We start from the raw sequence: 17,937 nt of genomic DNA, 5'->3' as shown, positions 1-17,937 counted from the left end.
ATGTATGAGAGCCCCCTTAGTAGCCACCACTATGTATGAGGGCCCCCTTAGTAGCCACCACTAAGTATGAGGGCCTCCTTAGAAGCCACCGCTATGTATGAGGGGCCCCTTAGTAGGCACCACTATGAATGAGGGCCCCCTTAGTTGCCACCACTATGAATGAGGCCCCCTTAATAGCCAACACTATGTATGAGTGCCCGTTAGTAGCCATCACTATGTATGGGGATCCCCTTAGTAGCTAATACTTTGTATGGGGACCCCATTACTATCCATCACTATGTATGAGGGCCCACTTAGTAGCCACCACTATGTATGATGGCCCCGGGCCCCCTTAGTAGGCACCACTAAGTATGGGGGCCCGTTAGTAGCCATCACTATGTATGGTGATCCCCTTAGTAGCCACTACTATGTATGAGGGCCCCCTTAGTAGCCACCACTATGTATGAGGGCCCCTTAGTAGCCACCACTATGTATGGGGACCCCCTTAGTAGCCACCACTAGGTATGAGGGCCCTTTAGTAGCCACCACTATGTATGAGGGCCCCCTTAGTAGCCACCACCATGAACGAGGGCCGCCTTAGTAGCCACCACTATGTATGAGGGCCCCCTTAGTAGCCACCTCTATGAACGAGGGCCGCCTTAGTAGCCACCACTATGAATGAGGGCCCCCTTAGTAGCCACCACTATGTGTGAGAGCCCCCTTAGTAGCCACCACTATGTATGAGAGCCCCCTTAGTAGCCACCACTAAGTATGAGGGCCCCCCTAGTAGCCACCAATATGTATGAGGGCCCCCTTAGTAGCCACCACTATGTATGAGGGCCCCCTTAGTAGCCACCACTATGTATGAGGGCCTCCTTAGTATCCATCACTATGTATGAGGGCCCCCTTAGTAGCCACCACTATGTATGAGAGCCCCCTTAGTAGCCACCACTATGAATAAGGGCCCCCTTAGTAGCCACCACTATGTATGAGGGCCCCCTTAGTAGCCACCACTATGTATGAGGGCCCCCTTAGTAGCCACCACTATGAATGAGGGCCCCCTTAGTAGCCACCACTATGTATGAGGGCCCCCTTAGTAGCCTCCACTATGTATGAGAGCCCCCTTAGTAGCCACCACTAAGTATGAGGGCCCCCTTAGTAGCCACCACTATGAATGAGGGCCCCCTTAGTAGCCACCACTATGTATGAGGGCCCCCTTAGTAGCCACCACAATGTATGAGGGCCCCCTTCGTAGCCACCACTATGTATGAGGGCCTCCTTAGTATCCATCACTATGTATGAGGCCCTCCTTAGTAGCCACCACTACGTATGAGGGCCCCCTTAGTAGCCATCACTATGTATGAGGGCCTCCTTAGTATCCATCACTATGTATGAGGCCCTCCTTAGTAGCCACCACTATGTATGAGGGCCCCCTTAGTAGCCACCACTATGTATGAGGGCCCCCATAGTAGCCACCACTATGTATGAGGGCCCCCTTAGTAGCCACCACTATGAATGAGGGCCCCCATAGTAGCCACCACTATGAACGAGGGCCGCCTTAGTAGCCACCACTATGAATGAGGGCCCCCTTAGTAGCCACCACTGTGTATGAGGGCCCCCTTAGTATCCACCACTATGTATGAGAGCCCCCTTAGTAGCCACCACTATGTATGAGGGCCCCCTTAGTAGCCACCACTAAGTATGAGGGCCTCCTTAGTAGCCACCACTATGTATGAGGGGCCCCTTAGTAGCCACCACTATGAATGAGGGCCCCCTTAGTAGCCACCACTATGAATGAGGGCCCCCTTAGTAGCCACCACTATGTATGAGGGCCCCCTTAGTAGCCACCACTATGTATGAGAGCCCCCTTAGTAGCCACCACTATGTATGAGGGCCCCCTTAGTAGCCACCACTAAGTATGAGGGCCTCCTTAGTAGCCACCACTATGTATGCGGGGCCCCTTAGTAGCCACCACTATGAATGAGGGCCCCCTTAGTAGCCACCACTATGAATGAGGGCCCCCTTAGTAGCCACCACTATGTATGAGTGGCCATTAGTAGCCATCACTATGTATGGGGATCCCCTTAGTAGCTAATACTTTGTATGGGGACCCCATTACTATCCATCACTATGTATGAGGGCCCCCTTAGTATGCACCACTATGTATGATGGCCCCGGGCCCCCTTAGTAGCCACCACTATGTATGAGGGCCCCCTTAGTAGCCACCACTATGTATGGGGACCCCCTTAGTAGCCACCACTATGTATGAGGGCCCCCTTAGTAGCCACCACTAAGTATGGGGGCCCCCTTAGTAGCCACCACTATGTATGGGGACCCCCTTAGTAGCCACCACTATGTATGAGGGCCCCCTTAGTAGCCACCACTAAGTATGGGGGCCCTTTAGTAGCCATCACTATGTATGGGGACCCCCTTAGTATCCATCACTATGTATGAGGGCCGCCTTAGTAGCCAGCACTATGTATGAGTACCTCCTTAGTAGCCACCACTATGTATGGGGACCCCCTTAGTAGCCACCACTATGTATGAGGGCCCCCTTAGTTGCCACCACTATGTATGAGGGCCCCCTTAGTATCCAGCACTATGTATGAGGACCTCCTTAGTAGCCACCACTAAGTATGGGAATCCCCTTAGTATCCACCACTATGTATGAGGGCCCCCTTAGTAGCCACCACTATGTAAGGGGACCCCCTTAGTAGTCACCACTATGTATGAGGGCCCCCTTAGTTGCCACCACTATGTATGAGGGTCCCCTTAGTTGCCACCACTATGTATGAGGGCCCCCTTATTTGCCACCACTATGTATGAGGGCCCCCTTAGTTGCCACCACTATGTATGAGGGCCCCTTAGTAGCTACCACTATGTATGAGGGCCCCCTTAGTAGCCTCCACTATGTATGAGGGCCCCCTTAGTTGCCACCACTATGTATGAGGGCCCCCTTAGTTGCCACCACTATGTATGAGGGCCCCCTTAGTTGCCACCACTATGTATGAGGGCCTCCTTAGTAGCCACCACTATGTTTGAGGGCCCCCTTAGTAGCCACCACTATGTATGAGGGCCCCCTTAGTTGCCATCACTATGTATGAGGGCCCCCTTAGTTGCCACCACTATGTATGAGGGCCTCCTTAGTAGCCACCACTATGTATGAGGGCCCCCTTAGTAGCCTCCACTATGTATGAGGGCCCCCTTAGTTGCCACCACTATGTATGAGGGCCCCCTTAGTTGCCACCACTATGTATGAGGGCCTCCTTAGTAGCCACCACTATGTATGATGGCCCCCTTAGTAGCCACCACTATGCATGAGGGCCCCCTTTGTTGCCACCACTATGTATGAGGGCCCCTTTAGTTGCCACCACTATGTATGAGGGCCCCCTTAGTTGCCACCACTATGTATGAGGGCCCCCTTAGTTGCCACCACTATGTATGAGGGCCCCCTTAGTAGCCACCACTATGTATGAGGGCCCCCTTAGTTGCCACCACTATGTATGAGGGCCTCCTTAGTAGCCACCACTATGTATGAGGGCCCCCTTAGTAGCCTCCACTATGTATGATGGCCCCGGGCCCCCTTAGTAGCCACCACTAAGTATGAGGGTCCGTTAGTAGCCACCACTATGTATGAGGGCCCCCTTAGTAGCCACCACTATGTATGATGGCCCCCTTAGTAGCCACCACTATGTATGAGGGCCCCCTTAGTAGCCACCACTATGTATGAGGGCCACCTTAGTAGCCACCACTATGTATGAGGGCCCCCTTTGTAGCCACCACTATGTATGAGAGCACCCTTAGTAGCCACCACTATGTATGAGGGCCCCCTTAGTAGCCACCACTATGTATGAGGGCCGCCTTAGTTGCCACCACTATGTATGAGGGCCCCATTAGTTGCCACCACTATGTATGAGGGCCCCCTTAGTTGCCACCACTATGTATGAGGGCCCCCTTAGTTGCCACCACTATGTATGAGGGCCCCCTTAGTAGCCACCACTATGTATGAGGGCCCCCTTAGTTGCCACCACTATGTATGAGGGCCTCCTTAGTAGCCACCACTATGTATGAGGGCCCCCTTAGTAGCCTCCACCATGTATGATGGCCCCGGGCCCCCTTAGTAGCCACCACTAAGTATGAGGGTCCGTTAGTAGCCACCACTATGTATGAGGGCCCCCTTAGTAGCCACCACTATGTATGATGGCCCCCTTAGTAGCCACCACTATGTATGAGGGCCCCCTTAGTAGCCACCACTATGTATGAGGGCCCCCTTAGTAGCCATCACTATGTATGAGGGCCCCCTTAGTAGCCACCACTATGTATGAGGGCCCCCTTAGTAGCCACCACTATGTATGAGGGCCCCCTTAGTAGCCACCACTATGTATGAGGGCCCCCTTAGTAGCCACCACTATGTATGAGGGCCCCCTTAGTAGCCACCACTATGTATGAGATCACCCTTAGTAGCCTCCACTATGTATGAGGGCCCCCTTAGTAGCTACCACTATGGATGAGGGCCCCCTTAGTAGCTACCACTATGTATGAGGGCCCCCTTAGTAGCCACCACTATGTATGAGGGCCCCCTTAGTAGCTACCACTATGGATGAGGGCCCCCTTAGTAGCTACCACTATGGATGAGGGCCCCCTTAGTAGCCACCACTATGGATGAGGGCCCCCTTAGTAGCTACCACTATGGATGAGGGCCCCCTTAGTAGCCACCACTATGGATGAGGGCCCCCTTAGTAGCCACCACTATGTATGAGGGCCCCCTTAGTAGCCACCACTATGTATGAGGGCCCACTTAGTAGCCACCACTATGGATGAGGGTCCCCTTAGTAGCCACCACTATGTATGAGGGCCCACTTAGTAGCCACCACTATGGATGAGGGTCCCCTTAGTAGCCACCACTATGTATGAGGGCCCCCTTAGTAGCCACCACTATGTATGAGGGCCCCCTTAGTAGCCACCACTATGTATGAGGGCCCCCTTAGTAGCCACCACTATGGATGAGGGCCCCCTTAGTAGCCACCACTATGTATGAGGGCCCCCTTAGTAGCCACCACTATGTATGAGGGCCCACTTAGTAGCCACCACTATGGATGAGGGCCCCCTTAGTAGCCACCACTATGGATGAGGGCCCCCTTAGTAGCCACCACTATGTATGAGGGCCCTCTTAGTAGCTACCACTATGGATGAGGGCCCCCTTAGTAGCTACCACTATGGATGAGGGCCCCCTTAGTAGCTACCACTATGGATGAGGGCCCCCTTAGTAGCTACCACTATGGATGAGGGCCCCCTTAGTAGCCACCACTATGTATGAGGGCCCCCTTAGTAGCCACCACTATGTATGAGAGCACCCTTAGTAGCCACCACTATGGATGAGGGCCCCCTTAGTAGCCACCACTATGTATGAGGGCCCCCTTAGTAGCCACCACTATGTATGAGGGCCCCCTTAGTAGCCACCACTATGTATGAGGGCCCCCTTAGTAGCCACCACTATGTATGAGGGCCCCCTTAGTAGCCACCACTATGTATGAGGGCCCCCTTAGTAGCCACCACTATGTATGAGGGCCCCCTTAGTAGCCACCACTATGGATGAGGGCCCCCTTAGTAGCCACCACTATGTATGAGGGCCCCCTTAGTAGCCACCACTATGGATGAGGGCCCCCTTAGTAGCCACATGTGTTATTGTCCTCACACAATATTACAATAAAGAAACTAAGCATCCTCATATACTCACCTAACCACGGCGAGTCCAGCAGCAGATCGGTGACGTCACCGCGCTGGAAATCTGACGTCCTCTGCTTGTCCCGGCGCGATGACGTCAACAAGCCGCTCCACCCGGGACCGACCGGGACCTAACTGTATCGGTGCGCTGTGAACGCTGATCCTGTTAGGGGTGGCTGTCACTCTGGGTGGGCCCCTCTAGGTCAGGGGCCCGGGCCGACCGATCCCTCTGCACCCTCCCCTCCCCCGGTAATTAGGCTACTGGTGCAGAACAGAACCAGAGATATTTTTCTCTTTTTGGTGTTTTGGTTGTGACTTGCCTCATTACCACTTCCTGAATTTGCACCTTAAACTAACAAGAGATGAAACCGCAGGACGCGCCCTCCGCAGATTACATCAGACACCTCCTGGATTTATCCCCTCAAAGGGCTTCACCGCGTTATCAGCTACAAACTCAGAAATGCAAATTTCAGCAGATTTCTCTGTAAACAACTGCAAAAAATGATTAGGATGGCAGCAGAAAAGTGCAATCATGTGCGGCAACCCCTAGCTGACCGTATGGCTGCCAGTGGCTGTCACTCCGCAGGTAAATCTGTCCAGTTATAAGAAGATTCATCCTCGGCTGCCAGATCGCGCTGTCATGGTGGCTTTAGCTAATTCCATATCATGATTTTTCTGAAGAGGATTTTTTTTTACTAGAATGCAGGCATATTGCGCTAAAACTCACTTTTGTAATAATTTCATTAAAAATTTTGCATCATTTGGCTTTGATAGCCTCTGTGTTGCCCTGTCTATTGCTGGCTGAAAAAAAATGAGTTAACTGAGAACCAGTCAGTGAGCCCGCTCTGATAGTCATTGACAGGGAGTTTGTAACTCCTTTATCAGTCTTTTTCTGAGCTCCTCTCAGCTGACGTATGACCACAGACCTCAACAAAGTTGAATGTACAGGAAAACAAAAAGACTATAAAAGTAAAACTGTGCAAACATTGCAAAACGGTGCAAATATTGCAAAACGGTGCAAACATTGCAAAACAGTACAAATATTGCTAAACAGTGCAAACATTGCAAAACGGTGCAAACATTGCAAAACAGTGCAAACATTGCAAAACAGTACAAATATTGCAAAACAGTACAAATATTGCTAAACAGTACAAATATTGCAAAATGATGCAAACATTGCAAAACCGCGCAAACATTGCAAAACGGTGAAAACATTGCACAACCGTGCAAACATTGTAAAACTGTGCAAACATTGCAAAACGATGCAAACATTGCAAAACAGTGAAAACATTGCAAAATGGTGCAAACATTGCAAAACAGTACAAACATTGCTAAAACTGCACAAAAACATTGCAAAGCAGTACAAACATTGCAAAACGGTACAAATATTGTAAAACAGTGCAAACATTGCAAAACAGTGCAAATATTGCTAAACAGTACAAATATTGCAAAATGATGCAAACATTGTAAAACTGTGCAAACATTGCAAAACGATGCAATCATTGCAAAGCAGTACAAACATTGCAAAACGGTACAAATATTGTAAAACAGTGCAAACATTGCAAAACAGTGCAAACATTGAAAAACAGTACAAATATTGCTAAACAGTACAAATATTGCAAAATGATGCAAACATTGTAAAACTGTGCAAACATTGCAAAACGATGCAAACATTGCAAAGCAGTACAAACATTGCAAAACGGTACAAATATTGTAAAACAGTGCAAACATTGCAAAACAGTACAAACATTGCTAAAACTGCACAAACATTGCAAAACTGCACAAACATTGCAAAATGATGCAAACATTGCAAAACAATGCAAACATTGCAAAACGGCACAAACATTGCAAAGCGGTGCAAACATTTCAAAACAGTGCAAACATTGCGAAACGGTGCAAACATTTTTCTTATTAAGCAAAGTTGCAAAAAATTATTTTATTCCCCAAATATATGGGGAATATAAAAAATAATATTCACAAGCAGGATTTTTTATATATATATATATATTTTTAAAAAATTGAAAAGTGTCAGGAACCTGTTTTATTTTTCCTTTGCTACCCCAAACATGATAAAAAATGGAAAGTAAAAAAAATATATAATTTGAAATATTTTATAATATGGAACAATAATGTAAATTATTATTTACAATTGCAAAAGTAATAATTATAAATATAACAAATATAACATTCGCTCCATTCACAGTCCATTCCATTCATATTCCAATCCACAGCGGTATATACTGTACTGTATACTATGGGTGTGAATCCGGCGCCATTTCAAACGTTTAACACCTTTTTTTGTGGTTTCACAATCTGACCTGGTTTCAAGTTTTTGATTTATTTTTTTATATAATGAGTTAAAAGGTTTTATGACATGAAAAGAAAAGAACAATATATACCTATTTTGTTTTAAGTTTCCATAGTTGTCCAAACTTTATATAAACAGACTGTAGAACAAAAGAATAAAGAAAAATATGAAAGAATTTTAAACTGGAAACAATAGACTTTAAATTAAAATGTATTTAATACATATTTAGAATCCTGTCACAGTATGTATTTTTTAGATCTCTTGTAGGTTACAATGTTGCATCTCCATATAAGCCCTGACTTGTGCAGAACCATAATATGCCACCTGTAGAAGTCTATGGGGTCTTACTGTATAAGGCACAGGGAATTTTTCTTGTGGATCCATAAGAAATCAGGCAGAAAAATATCATTTTATGCTGCATTATGTGCAGTGTTTGGATGTAAGGAAACATTGATTAAAGGGGAAGGAATCTCAATGACATGGCATCATACAGAGCAATAAAGTGAAGTTATTGAACCCCAATGCAAAATCTGTAAAACGGCCCCCATCTATACAATACTAGTGTCTAAGGTTGCAGAGAAGCCTTCTGGCCCCCAAGACTAACTGGAGGCAACTACTAACCCTTAGTTACTCCCCTGTATGAAGTCTCATTGTAAGGAACCATAGGTAGGTACTTTGCATATTGCAGAACAGGTTCTGTGCACATATTACCTAGACAATCAGCAGTTGTGCCTGAATGTCTCAACAGGCCGAGTATTTAAAGCCCAGACCACACCCTGGGGTGGAGATATGGTGAGCGACCTCCCACCCGCTCTATAGTCATTCATAAAAAAAACTGGCCCATTACAAATGGCTGATTAACACTCTCAGCACATAACATGCAGGAGAAGACTTCCAGATTTCACATCACTAAAGCTAATAGCCTCAGTAAAACATATCTCCCCCCCACCGACACTCTGCCAGTGACTTTGTCACTATATATATATATATATATATATATATATATACATACACATATTTTTTATTGTTATTATTATTTTATATCTATCTATCTAAATATTTATAGATAGAAATATAGATATATATGAAATAGTAATACAAAAAAAAATCTATATATATATATATATATATATATATATATATATATATATCACAGTATAGTGCTGTGCCAAAGTTTTAGACAGGTGTGGAAAAAATGCTGCAAAGTAAGTATGTTTTCAATGCTTATCAATTAATAAAATACAAACTGTATGAAGAAGAGAAAATCTAAATCCCATCAATATTTGCTGTGACCGTCCTTGGACTTCATCACTTCTTTTCATCACTTACTCTTAGTTTTGCAGGATGATCTTCATGTGATACCAGACAGACGGGATGATGTGAGATCAGGCCTCCGTGGGGTTGGGTCATCACTTCCATGACTCCTCACTCTTAATGATGTTGGCTGGATGTTGGGTGTCATTGTCCGGCTGGAGAATAAATTTGGAGCCGATCAGACATCATAGATATTGAATAAGAATCTGATGAGGTTCTGCAGTAGCAGTGACGCACGGTGGAGGGTCCTGCAGGTTTGGGGCTGGATTTCGGTGAATGAAGTTTGTTGATTTGGTTAGGATTAAGGGTGTCTTCAATGCTGTGAAATACAGGTAGATACTTATGTAATACCATTATTCAAATATCAGCACAATCCTGAATTGCAACAGTCTTCTCAGAGCCAAAGCTCATTTATAATGGACGGAGGCAAAATGGAAAACTGTTATGTGGTCGGATGAAGCAAAATGTGAAATCTTTCATGGAAACCACAAACATTGTGTCCTGCAGACTCAGTAGGAGAGGAACCATCCAGCTTGTTATTGAGGAGAGTGACCATCCAGCTTGTTATTGATGAGAGGGACCATCCAGCTTGTTATTGAGGAGAGGGACAGTCCAGCTTGTTATCGAGGAGAGGGACCGTCCAGCTTGTTATTGAGGAGAGGGACCATCCAGCTTGTTATCATCTCTTATGTATGGGGGGCTTTAGTGCCTATGGCAGGGGCAGCACACACATGAGAGGCAAAATCAATGATAAGAGTTATATAGAGGTGATAGAACAACATCTGCTCCATCCAAATAACATCTATATCAAGGAAGACTGTGTAAAACAACAGTAAACCATATCCTGCCTTCATCACAGCAGCGCAGCTATCAGGAGAAGAGTCCGGGGATGAACCGGCCGCCTGCAGTCCGGACCTTGCACCAATAGAAAACATTTGGCGCATTATGAAACAAAAAATCTGGCAAAGATCTCGAACTGTGGAGCAGCGAAAATCCAACAATAGGTGAGAAAGAGACAACTTTCCTCTCCCCAAATTCCAGAAATTGTCTCCTCACGTTCCCAACATTTACAGACTGGTACAAAGAGAAGAGGGGACGCTGCACAACTTTTTGAGATTTGTTCCTGCCATCAATTTCTAAATAAGTCAATTTTTCCAAATTAAACTGAACAATGCCCAACGTTCAATTTTTGATCTGTTCTGTGTTCTGCTGTGAATAAAATACGGCGACGAGATTCCTACATCATTGCATTCTGGTTTTCTTTACATTTTACACAGCTTCCCAACATTTTTGGAATTGGGGTTGTATAAAGATAAAAATCTGAAGCATAATAATTTACATTGTAGAAAACATTATTTTTACAAAATTGCAAACAAAACAATAATCTCTGAATTTCTTAGAAATCACAGTATCAGTTATTGAATGTATCAGCTTAGTATAAACTGTATGTCTAGATACAAATCTTGAAAATGTAACAAATATCAGATTTGGGTTTTCTTTTTTGCAAGATTCAAGAAGCGCAATCACTATCGATGAAAGAGTTTCAACCTTGTGGTCAGATCTGATTTTCTTTCCGATTACTATGTAGGAGTAAAGAACTTGGCAAAGTCAAGGAAACTGTTATGTAATGTTGTGACTTTCTCAATTATTTCATAACTTTATCAAAGTGGAAAGTTGAGACTGAAGTTGAGCAAACTTAAAAAAAAAAAATGAATATGGAATCGTAAAAAAATCTCAATAAAGAAAAAAAAGAGAAAACAAAACATATATATATATATATATTTGTTTTTTTTCTTTCTTTATTGAGTTTTTTAGGATTCCGTATTTATATATAAAGAAAAGGTAAGATATAAATATAAATAAGTAGCCATCTATCTCATCCTTACACATTATACAGGGAAGGATGTCACATATAATTATATAATTATAGATCCACATCTTATCTGCCAACTAAAATCAACTAAAAATGTTATATGTGGAGTATATATATATATATACACAGTTAAACACACATTATATATTATATGTATGTATCTCTCGCTACAGATCTACATATATACATATCTACGGTATATATATATATTTTTTTATATATATAAATATATGTAATAAAAATTATTAACTTTGGCTGCATGGGTATGGGGAGGGAGCATCTAAAATCACTAATTTAAACCACTGATCTGTAAACCTGACAACTGATAAATTATTATTATTCTACTTAATTTAACTTTTTATATTATATTTTAAATAATTATTGTTTTCCATTATTTGTACTTTTTTTTACTCTATTTAATAGGGTTAACATTTTTTTTTGCATTATGATTATTTTATTAGAAGAAGGATGCCATATCATAATCTCAAGGAATGAAATAAATATGCCTCCAATAATAGAATTACTGATTTAACAAAAACTCTAGATTTTTATAGATTTATTCACCTAATTTTCCCATTTTGTCACAATTGTATACAGTAAAATCGAATGCAGACTGTCCTCTTACAAAGTTGTATAGGTATATATATATATATATATATATATATATATATACTGTATATATATATATATATATATATATATATATATATGAGAGAAGGATTACTGTGACATTAATCGTTTGCAATTTTTGCTTTTACAATAGTGATATGTCTTACATATTTTCTGTGCTGTGGCTTAAAAAATGTTAATTACGGCCAAAATGGTTTCAAAGATAGTATATAAATAAAATAATAAATAAAAATGTAAATTACAGTATTATAAATGGCAGAAATAATTCTCAAAAAATATAAAAAAGGGAAAGTGATCATAATAATATAAATTAATATCAGTAATAATTCAATAATATATAACTAAATAATAGTAATGCAATATAGAATATATAAATATTTATATAATATAAAAATATAAATAAAAATAGACTAATACAGATCTTCAAAATTCTAACACTGTATTAGTATACTTATAAATAATAATGTAGGTGAAAAATGAGCGCTAAGGCTTTAATTGTATTTTTTAATACGAAGAAGAAGAAATAATAAAATAACAGAATTTAATTAATAATCTAATTTTACTATGACATTTGAAAATCGGATTATACTTGATGAATTGCGTTAATTAATGTCTCAGAATATAGAAACGTCATTGAGTTTACAAAAAAAAAACAAATATAAATAATAATAGCAACAAAAAAAAATAAATAAAGAATGTTCATCTCCCGGCAGACGCTTTGGTTGGTCATTAGTGATTGGTTATTTGCCTTGTGTTACTGGGTGTGTAACCACAGGAAGGCACAGTATATTCTTGTTGTACCCGTCAGATATAAAGCCCATTGCATCTCTCTGGAGTTACACCACATCCATATACCACTGCCGCTCACCTGCTGTTATGGCCAATGAGTCCTTGATGGTTGACTACTTTGACTATGACGACTATTATGGCAATGAGACCGAATGGCCACTTCAGGAGTTGTCGCATGCCCGTTGGATCCTACCCACGCTCTACTCCATCTTTTTCCTGGTTGGATTCTTCGGCAATATGGTGGTGATCACAGTGGTCTCCAAGAGAAGTTCACGCAGGGCAGACACCTTCATCCTGAACCTTGCCGTTTCCGATCTCCTCTTCGTCTTGACCTTACCTCTATGGGCTTCTGCTTTGGCACAAGGAGGCCTCTGGCCCTTTGGAGCTTTCCTATGCAAGACTAGCGGATTTGTCATAGCAGTCACCCGTTGTGCCAGCTCTTGGCTTATGGCGGTCATGAGCGTGGACCGATATGTTACAGTGATAAAGGGAAAGAAAATGCACCCGCTCCGCACACGATCCTGCAGTATTGGGACTTGCTGCGGGATTTGGGGGACCTCCATTCTTGTTGGATGCCCAGCGTTGGTGAGTAGGCATCTTGAGACTTGCAGTTCTAAGTGCGTGGACTCCGATGGGTCATCGTTCAGTCTAGGATTCAAGATGGTGGTCATCTTTCTTACATTTGTCTTGCCTTTTGCTGTTGTCCTCTTCTGCTACTGCCGAATGGCCAAGTACCTATGGAACTATTTTGGCAAGCAAGTGAGGGCAATGACGAGTGCAGGGAAGCCCCGGCGAGGGCACAGCTGGCTTCGAATCGTCTCCTGTGTGGTTGGGGCTTTCTGCTTGTCTTGGCTTCCCTACAATACTCTCAATACTGTTGAAGTCATCTCTAAACTGGGCATCGATATCCCCTACACCATGGATGAAGCCATAGACCAAGCCCTGAGTGCCACGGCTGCTCTTGCCTTTGCTAACAGTTGCTCCAACCCACTCATCTATGCCCTCCTGGATGCTGGATTTAGGCGTCATGCCCACCTATCCATGCCGGGGCTTTTCTACAAGTGTCGTTCTATGGTGCCAATGCCAAGCTGGACTATGCCAACCACTAGTATGAGTATGGAAAGCACCAGCACCTACACTGGTAACTAATGATCATACAGGTCTATCAAGATGAGACCATGAGTTCAAGAACTTTTTGGATGCACTTAATGAGTATCTGCTTAATAATGCTCTCTAAACAATGATATGGATCATTATTTGACATGCTGTAAAATATACGTATGTTTTCATTGGACTCATAAGTGATCTAGCTGGAGGGAACAGGGGGCAAAAACTCAGATCTTATCAAATTTGGAGTCTGGTGTCCAATTTGGACACTATGATGCCCCCTGGTGGTGAGATTATGAGTTCTGTATATAGAGATATAAAATAATGGGGTCAAATAATCATAGATGTAAAATGGTAATATCAGACATCGTACTGCATTGCAATGACGTCCCCCATATATTTGTGTGCATAAATGTAAAAAATTACAGGTTTCCAGGCAGCTGAGATACGAGGTGTTGTTTGATTTTATCGCCTCCCTGTAGAGCTGCTTTAGCTTTTCCCTATGCTCGGTCAGATTTTGGGGGGTTGCTTTGATCACCTACATTCTTCCAAACCAGGAACGGTTAAAACAGGTTCATAGCGTGAACACCATAACAAACAGTGTCTCATATCTCAGCTTCCTAGTGTTTGTGACACAGAGAAAATGATTTGTAGCCACACTATAATCTCCATGTTTTATAAGATATTATTCTATATAATCAAAGCAAAAATTCTACTGGATGTGAATTATAATATCAAGAACTATCTGATGTTACATTGTAATGAACTAATATTTTTTTTAGCTTTTTTTTAAATGTGTAACCATCTGTAATAAAGGGCAAGATCTGACCAAAGGAGAATACTATGGTGTTTGGAAGGGTAAGGGTTAATTCACGTTAATAAGCCCTTACCTGGGTTCTTCTGAGAAATGCAAATCTCCGACCAAAAAGCTGGTCGTAATCAAGCCAATGTGTCTGTGGGATGGGGGGTCCTGACTCGCAGAGTTCTCGCTGGTAGTCCTGGCTGTTGGAGTAGTGGTCGTAGCTAGTTTCCTGGTTAAGTGGCAGAGACCTGACTTGTGAAGTCCTGACTGATGAAGATCTGTCTGGTGGTCTAGGGTGGATGACAGAATCTTGGATGGTGGTCCTGACTGGTGATGTCTTGGCTGATGGTCTTGATGGAATTGTAACTGATGAAGTTCTTTCTTGTGGTCCTAACTGGTGGTGCCCTTACAGGTTGTCCTTACTAGTGGAATTTTGGTTGGAGATATTGACTGGTAGACCTTTGGCTGTTGGAGTAGTGGTTGTAGCTGGTGTCCCAGGTAGGTGGCAGAGATCTGACTTGTGTAGTCCAGGCAGATGGAGTTCTGACCGGTGGTCTAAGGTGGATGACAGAATCTTGGATGGTGGTCCTGACTGATGACGTGTTGGCTGGTGGTCTTGGTGGAATTGTAACTAGTGAAGATTTTACTGGTTGTCCTAACTGGCTGCGCCGTTGCTGGTTGTACTTACTAGTGGAATTTTGGCTGGAGATATTGACTGGTAGACATCTGGATGATGGTCCTGACTAGTGGTTATAGCTGATGTCCCAGGTAGATGCCAGAGACCTGACTTGTGTAGTCCAGACAGATGGAGTCCTGACTGGTGGTCCAGGGTGGATGACAGCACCATCGATAGTGGTCTGTGGTTCTGGCATGTGAACTCTTGGTTGGGGGTTCTGATTGGTGGATTCCTGGCTGGTCATTCTTGCTGCTGGAGTTCTGACTGGTGATCCTAACTGGTAAAGTCTCAAACAGTGGTCCTGATGGATAAAATCCTGAGTGGTGGAATTCCATGTGCTGATCATGAGTAGTGAAATCCTGACAGGTAGTCATGGTTAGTGGAGTTCTGTCTGGAGGACCTGATTGGCGGAGTCCTAAGTGGTGGTCCTGGCTGGTCAATATGTCATGTAAAGTTCTGGATGAAGGTTCCTGCAGCTGGACCTGACTGGTATAGTTCTGACTGGTCTTGACTGGTGGACCTGACTATTGGAGTTCTAAGATGTGGTCCTGGCTGTCGAAGTCCTGATTGCTGGTCCTGGAGGAGTGGCAGAATCCTGATTGGTTGTTCTGGCTGGTGAACTCCTGCCTGCTGGTGTAGCCTGGTGGACTTCTGTCTGGTGAATCTGACTATTAGAGTCCTGAGTGGTGGTCCTGGCTGGTGAAGTGCTGGCTGGTGAAGCTCTGACTGGTGGTGCAGGCTGGAGAACTTCTGTCTGGTAGCCTTGACTATTGGAGTCATAAGTTGGTGGTCCTGGCTGCTAGTTCTGGCTGGTGAAGCCCTGACTGCGGGTCCGGGAGGAATGGCAGGGTCCCGGATGGCAGGTCACTACCAGCTAGTCTTTATTATCTATAAATCTGAATTTAGACATATTACTAGTTCCCCGCCTCTCATCTCAGGCTGGTGAGAACCCGACCTCTACGTCACCTTGAGTGACTCATCTGACGGTGGTGACTAGAAGCCACATAGGTTCCTAGTTTTACTCAACTTCTGTTTTTGCCACCCGATGATGGGTAAATCGTCTTCATTCTCATACTGTGAATGACCTGGAACTGAAACAAAGTAACTCAGAGCAAAACCAGTGAACTCCTGATGGTTCTGAGCAAGACATTCTCACCGTGCCCACAGATGTCTACTGGTCTACTGGTACCACTATGGAAAATACACCTTAATGAGAACCTGGGCTTCATCTACTCGTTCTCATGAAGATCATTTTTTAGAATGGTTTCATCTATGGTACTTTAGGGGGTGATGGGATGTAAACTCGAATGCTATTAATACTTGTAAGTGGCAACATGGCCATGACATTAACCATCAATAGTGCTATATGCAAAGGTTACAAGGAGTACCATTATTAGTTAAGGAGGTCTGGTCAGGGGGTCTGTATTAACTTAAGGGGTCGGCGGCTGTTTTTAAGGGATCTGGGGTCTGTAGGTCAGTATTAGATAAGAAAGTTTGTTTTGCGTTCTGTATTTATGGCGTTCTGGGGTCTGAATAAATGTAAGCAGTCCGGTTTATTGTCTGTATTTAATGTGTTTGATCTTGGGTTTATATTGAATGTAAGGGGCTTGTTTGGGGTCTGTAGTAGGTTAGGTTGGTTTGGTCTGGCTTCTGTATTAGTTTAGAGGTTCTGGTCTGGGGTCTGTATTGGATTAGAGGTACTGATTTAGGATCTGTATTTAAGGGGTCTGGTTGTGGGGGTCTACATTTCTGTAAAGGATCAATATTTGTCTAGTGGGGTTGGCCTGGGGTCTGAATAAATTAAAGGATCTCTAATGTGATCTGTATTCGCCTAGATAATCTTTGCATGGGTGTTTAGTAGTTTAGAGGGTCTAGTCAGGGATCTGGGATCTGGGGGGTCTGGTCTGGGGTCTGTACTCTATATTAAGAGCGGTCTAGTCTAGGTTCTGCTTGGAGTCCATATTTAGGGAGCCTGGGGTCTGAATTTGTTTACTGTGTGTGGTATGGAGTTTTTATTAGTTTAGGAAATCTGATCTGGGATCTATATTAGTTTAGGGTCACTATTCTGGGCTAATTTTTATATAGGGGTCTGTACTAGGATTTGTATTAGGGGGTCTTTTTGTATTTTGGGATCTATTCTAGGATTGGTTTTAGTTTTAGAGATTCACTGACAGAGGACCAACAACTCAAAATATATTTACACCACCAAAATAGACAAAAATCACTGACTGAGGTGGAATAGTAATATTTCAAAAAAACGATACTTTATTGTAAATATTAAAATCCTATAAACAAAACCACCGTACTGTATGCAGTCTATCCTGTATGCCCCACTATTTTGTCACACGGGTCATACTCAGGATACTAATATTCCCTAAAACCAATAACCCAATGTATAATACCTGATGCCTAGACTACTCTCAATATATCTGTATCCTTAATTACCAAATCTTGAGCAGATATCAATTATTCCCACAGGGGGAGCATATTATTATTATTGCACTTTGCCCTCTGCAAAATATTAGACCATGGACCCCTTACAATAAAGTATCGTTTTTTTAAATATTGCTTTTCCACCTCAGTCAGTGATTGGTTTTAGTTTATCAGGTTTGATCTGTGGTCTGTATTTGGGGGCTTGCGGGTTTGAATTTGCTTTAGGATTCTAGTCTGGGGTCTGATATTATTTGCAATAGAGTATAAAGGTCGCTGTAGAAATGAAGAGTCAAAGTGTTATG

At 43.4% G+C, this 17,937-nt stretch overlaps 1 protein-coding gene across 1 annotated transcript; it reads left to right on the top strand.

Moving 5' to 3' along the window:
* Nucleotides 1-12,641: 12,641 nt before the first annotated feature.
* LOC141244277 (probable G-protein coupled receptor 25) lies at nt 12,642-13,766 on the top strand. Its single transcript, XM_073669000.1, has one exon. The coding sequence runs from the start codon at nt 12,705-12,707 to the stop codon at nt 13,764-13,766; it is 1,062 nt and encodes a 353-aa protein (XP_073525101.1). The 5' UTR covers nt 12,642-12,704.
* Nucleotides 13,767-17,937: the final 4,171 nt, after the last annotated feature.

This window comes from Phyllobates terribilis, unplaced genomic scaffold, assembly GCF_046119375.1.
Source record: "Phyllobates terribilis strain yellow unplaced genomic scaffold, ASM4611937v1 Scaffold_2__4_contigs__length_985480577, whole genome shotgun sequence".
NCBI classification, from domain to species: Eukaryota; Metazoa; Chordata; class Amphibia; order Anura; family Dendrobatidae; genus Phyllobates; species Phyllobates terribilis.
This window is presented reverse-complemented; position numbering and strand designations above follow the sequence as displayed.

Coding starts and splice junctions, on each gene's coding strand:
- LOC141244277 (XM_073669000.1), top strand. CDS start 12,705: ATGGCCAATGAGTCCTTGATGGTTGACTACTTTGACTATGACGACTAT.